Consider the following 4761-nt stretch of genomic DNA (forward strand, 5'->3'; position numbering starts at 1 on the left):
GGGGACGTCAATCCTGACGCGCTGGGGTTTTTGTTCGCTTAGGGGACTTCGCCTTCCTACCACACCTTTTGTTCGGGACTCCAATAAAAAGCCATTCTTTCCGCACCTTCCCGGCCCGGAGCCGCCTTTCAGCGAGGCCCGGCCCCACAATGGCGCGGCGCTCTGAGGCCTCCCCATTCACCCGCCTTGGCACGCTCACAATCGGCCGTGTGGCAGCACAGGCCTCGCACAGGCATTCTCCGCAAGTGACAAGGAGCCGCATAAAGCCGCGGCCGCCGGGGGAGAAGGGAGGGCGGCCGAGGGGGAGAGCTCGGCCGCGGCGGGGCGCGGCGCAGCGCCCCCGGGCGCGCTAGAAGCCCCGGCTGCGGCCGAAGAAGGAGCTGTCTTCGCACCGCCTACGGCTGGGCCTGGGGACGAGGTTTCCTTTCCCTGGCAACCCTCGAGGTGGGGCAGTCTAAGCCTTGAACTAACGCAGGCTCAGACACTAGCCCAAGCATCTGGGTAAAACCTGGGGGTGGGGGACGGTGTTACAAAACCCGGACCCTCAAAAGGCCCTGAGTCTCCGACCTGTCCTCCTCACAGGAGTAAAAAGAAATTAATGAACAAAGCCATGAAGAGACCAGACTTGCAGCTTGGGATCTGGCGCAGGGGAGACCAGGCATGCGATCGCCCAGGGAAGACTGCTTTCCCTTACGCATCTTGTCTTTCTCTGCCCGCCCTATTTAGAGTCCTTTCCCACTCTGGGGGGCTAAACAGAGTCTGTAGCCGGTCAATGATTTGGAAATATTGCACCTTGTTTATTGACTCCTGTAGTGTATGGCAGCGGGTGTGTACACGGCGTGTGAATATAGTTATATATATATATATATATTATATGTGCTGAGTACAGAATACGAAACAGAAAGGAACCCGGTAACACCTCCCATGGACCGCCAGGTCCCGGATTTGTTCAGACCCCAACTTTTGATCTCGCTCAGCTGGTTTTTCTCGCAGAGTTCTATGCCTCCTGACAATCCGGAGATCCAGGCCGAGGTATCTGCTACGCAGGGCTTGCGCTTGGGAAATGAAAAATCGACTGGGGTATAGCGCTCCGGGCCCGCAAAGGGGACAGAGGGTCGGCAGGGCCTGGGGATTTCTCAAGCCACAACGCCCATTTTTCTCCTTCATGCTTTTTTTTTTTTTTTTTTCCCTTTGGGTTCTCCGCCAACGCTTTGCGGAGGCCGCGGGAAGGCCGAGGGAGAGAAGCCTCCTCGCTCTCAGAGAACCAAGCGGCAGAGAACCAGAGTCCCAGACTCTCGCACTCCCTTTGAGGCTAGGTCAGGGCCAAAGTCCTCCCCGGCACCCAGAGGCGTTTCTGCCTCAGAGACAGTTTCTGCGACCGGTCCTGGGCATCCTCCTTGCCCCTGGCCTCACGTGAGCTGCGCCCTGGGGCTCTGGGGAGCGAGACATGTATTTCTTCCTTTCTTTTTTAACAAGGAGACCTGGCCCTTGGATCCGGCCTTTCCTGCGTTTCAGTCCGGTGGCGCCAGGCTGAGGTGAGGCGCCTGACGCCGTGCCCCTACCAGGCCCGGATGCCCTGCAAGGTGCCCTGCGCGCACGCGGCCCCGCCTGCAGCACCCTGGTGCAACGGCTGCGCGCCTCCACTGCCTCCGAAGCCGCCTAAGTTGCTCACGTTTACAAAGGGGCCGGCTCCGGCAGCACTGCAGGCGGGTTGCATGGCCGCGGCCGCTGCGGATGCTCCGCCACCTCCACCGCCGCCGGTGCCGGCTGGGTACGTACAGCCGTAGCTGCCGCTGTAGGCCGCGGCGGCGGCGGCGGCAGCAGCGGCAGCGGCGGCGGCGGCAGCCGAGTTCCCATAGCCATAAGCCGGAAAGCTGTTATAGGAGTAGGCGCCCGCGCTCACGCTGTAAGGCGCACCGTAGGCTTGCGCGCCGGGCGTGACGCAAGGCTTGCCATCCCGCACCAGCACCGGCACTGCCACGCGGCGCGGTGGCGGCGGGGGTGCGTGCGCACCCAGCTCTAGAGACTTGTCCTGCCGCTGTCTCTTGCACTTGTACCTGCGATTCTGGAACCAGATCTTCACTTGCGTGGACGTGAGCTTCAGGCTGCTGGCGAGGTGCTCGCGCTCGGGCGCCGAAAGGTACCGCTGCTGCTTGAACCTGCGTTCCAGCTCAAAGACCTGGGCTTGCGAGAAGAGGACTCGAGGCTTCCGGCGGCTGCGTGGCTTGGGCCTCTCGCTCTCCTCCACCGCCTTACAGTCTCCAGCCGCCTCCAGAGGTTTCTTTAACTGGCAGCTTTCTGCGGAAGAAGCAAAACAACAGTGTCCCTTAGATGTTTCCGGCCTCACCACGGCTCCGGGCCCCGGAGCCCTGTGGCCCCTTTTGGTGGCAGCGCAGAGCGTGCGATAGTAAATGCCTAGACTTTTTGGAAAGTTTGTGGCTCCTGGCGCCTTGGAACTCTGCAACAGCCCAAGTACCCACAGAACACCTGAGGCACGTTCCATAGGGAGGGGTTGTTAGTGAGCGTTTATTTCGAGCTGGAGCATCTGCGAGAGAAGAGATTATCCTGTATTAAATGTGCGGCTCAGCGTGCTAATGACTATTTTCAGGAGGAAAGTTTCAACTACATAATAACTACAGTATTTGCAAACTCGTTTGCCTTCCACTCTGTCACAGATAGCTGAAAGTGTGAGGCATATTGGTATTTGGGGGCCGGTATGCAAGAGTTACACGAAAATCTAATAGGCAATCCCAGGGTGTAGTGCTTGCGTATTGCCCAGGGACTAATTTTTGCTTTTAAAAGACTGCTTGTCCACTGCTAAATGTCTGTGTGACAATGTCTGTACTACCTTAGAGAGAAAAATAAATTTGATTGATTTAGACAGTTTTACGTCGATTTTAGGCCCAGGGGAACTGTCAGAGTGTAGGCCTTGGCTTCTACCACATCGAACCGCCTCTTGGGGAAAGAGATTTTTTTGATTGTGTCTCCTCAGTAACAAACACTTCCTTGGAGGCTTTATTCAGTTGTCCGATTTTCCTACCCTAGTCACCTCCCATCCGATGTCAGCGGTCGGGATCTCGGACTAAGTTCGGCGCGGTTTTCTCTTGGCCCGCAGCCGCACAGCCTGGGACACAAAGCAAAACGTTATGAATTTTCAAAAAAGGCCAGCGCTTTAGGAGTGTGAGCCTCTGCGAAATGGACTGTGTTCCCACTCACTCTTCAACATCCCCTCCCTCTCTGCCCGTGCGATGGGTGCGAGGACACTGAGCTTCCAGCAGAGAGGCGAGGAAACTACCCAGCCGGTCTCTACCAAAGTTCCTGCGCCCTGCAGACGCTGGGGACACAACCTACTTGGATTCTCTTTTCGGAGAAGAGGAGACCACTGTCCTGGCCTCAAAGAACTCGTCTCACGCTGGAGGGAAAGCGGAAAAGGTTCAGGCTCTGGTCCCTCTAGTACTTGGGAAGAGCAAAAATACTGTGAGTTGTCAGGACCCAGCCGCTGAGCCCGTGCTGCTTATCAGCATCAGGGCAGCAATAACTACTTTCCTTTCTCTTGGAGGCTGCATCAACATCTCCCCTCTGGGAGGAGTAGTTGTCTGGGTCACCTCTTGAGTCTCCCACCGCCCCCGGCTCCCTTGCAGGCACCTGCGCTTCGCGAAACTGTAGTCGACCAGAGCGAGGCGTGACCCCGGCCAAAGGCTAAAGGGGTAGGCAGCCGTGCTGGCAGGGTTTGTGGGCTGTTTGTGGGCGCTCCGCCATTGCTCCAGATGTGCAGGTGCGATTCCTTTCCCCCTCTACTCACTTTGGCTCCGGTCTCTCACGACTTCGGACTCCTCTTCATGTTCTTTAGGCCCACTGCACGAGTCTCGCAGGACCGTGTGGACATAGCTCTGGGAACAGAGCCCCGAATCCCCGTGGCTATCTGCTGCGGCTAGTGAGTTCAAGTAGGACAGTTTCTCTCCCTCTTCTTCCTCGTCCTCCTCCCCTCCGTCAGAAAATTGTGTTCCATCCGCAGCGGCCAGCATGCAGGGCGCCGAGTGGAAGTGGTGCTCTAAGTCCGCCTGCAAGTGCGCGCCGTGGAAATGCTGTTGCTGTTGCTGCTGCTCCAGGTTCAAAATGTCTTTGACTGAGAAAGGGGTGGAGGTGACCGGGCTTGGTAACATCATCAGGGCCACTTAATTTGTCCAGTCCAAATACTCAATAAATCGCAGCGGGGGCGGGGAGGCAGCCCGGCGGCTCCAGCTCTCCTGGACTCCGCCGCTGCTGCTGAGTGGGACTTTTGACAGACGCAGTCCCACTCTAGTCTAAATCGCCTCCATTGGCCCGGACCTGGGAGTCTGGGTTTTGTTACAGCCACTGCAGGGACTGGGGCCTCGGCTGTGAAGCCTGTGTCCCCGGGTCGTGCGTCATGTCGGGGGCGGGGCTCTTGCCTTGGCCTCCCTCCCCATTGGTTCTAGCTCATGCGGACCACGCCCCCATCCACTGTGTAGGGTGTAGCCCGGCTACCAGAAATAGCCGGGGACTAGTATAGAGTCGTGAGGTCCCAAGTCACTGCTGTTGAGGCAGCACTGCTTCGGGTGCCAGAACTACCGATTCCCTCCCCTCCTGGCTGCACCTTCCCGGTCATCGCCTGTTCTGGGAGACTTCCTGTCCGCTAACCAACTGCAGGGAAGGATGGCCCAGGAGCGAGGTTTTTCTAGCTACTGCGGAGCAGGAAAGCTTCCTGGCCTGTAAATACCAGACACTGAATCCCCAAGAAGA

The 4761-nt window shown here is 57.9% G+C and overlaps 1 protein-coding gene across 2 annotated transcripts; it reads right to left on the reverse strand.

Annotated features, from left to right (window-relative positions):
- Window positions 1-1153: 1153 nt before the first annotated feature.
- On the reverse strand, window positions 1154-4381 carry NKX2-3 (NK2 homeobox 3). 2 transcript variants are annotated; one of them, XM_039871541.1, is made up of 3 exons: window positions 3803-4381; window positions 1849-2298; window positions 1154-1757 (listed from the first exon to the last, which is right to left on the reverse strand). In XM_039871541.1, exons 1-3 carry the CDS (start codon window positions 4164-4166, stop codon window positions 1675-1677), a joined length of 897 nt encoding a protein of 298 aa, XP_039727475.1. In that variant the 5' UTR covers window positions 4167-4381; the 3' UTR covers window positions 1154-1674. The 2 variants fall into 2 exon arrangements, with proteins under 2 accessions (XP_039727475.1, XP_039727474.1); XM_039871540.1 differs by having other exon boundaries at window positions 1154-2298.
- Window positions 4382-4761: the final 380 nt, after the last annotated feature.

The sequence above is a fragment of the Pteropus medius genome, unplaced genomic scaffold, assembly GCF_902729225.1.
Source record: "Pteropus medius unplaced genomic scaffold, Ma_sr-lr_union100, whole genome shotgun sequence".
NCBI classification, from domain to species: domain Eukaryota; kingdom Metazoa; phylum Chordata; class Mammalia; order Chiroptera; family Pteropodidae; genus Pteropus; species Pteropus medius.

Coding starts and splice junctions, on each gene's coding strand:
- NKX2-3 (XM_039871540.1), bottom strand. CDS start 4,166: ATGATGTTACCAAGCCCGGTCACCTCCACCCCTTTCTCAGTCAAAGAC. Junction 2,299..3,802: donor CGTGAGAGACCGGAGCCAAA/GTGAGTAGAGGG, acceptor CTTCTTCCGCAG/AAAGCTGCCAGTTAAAGAAA.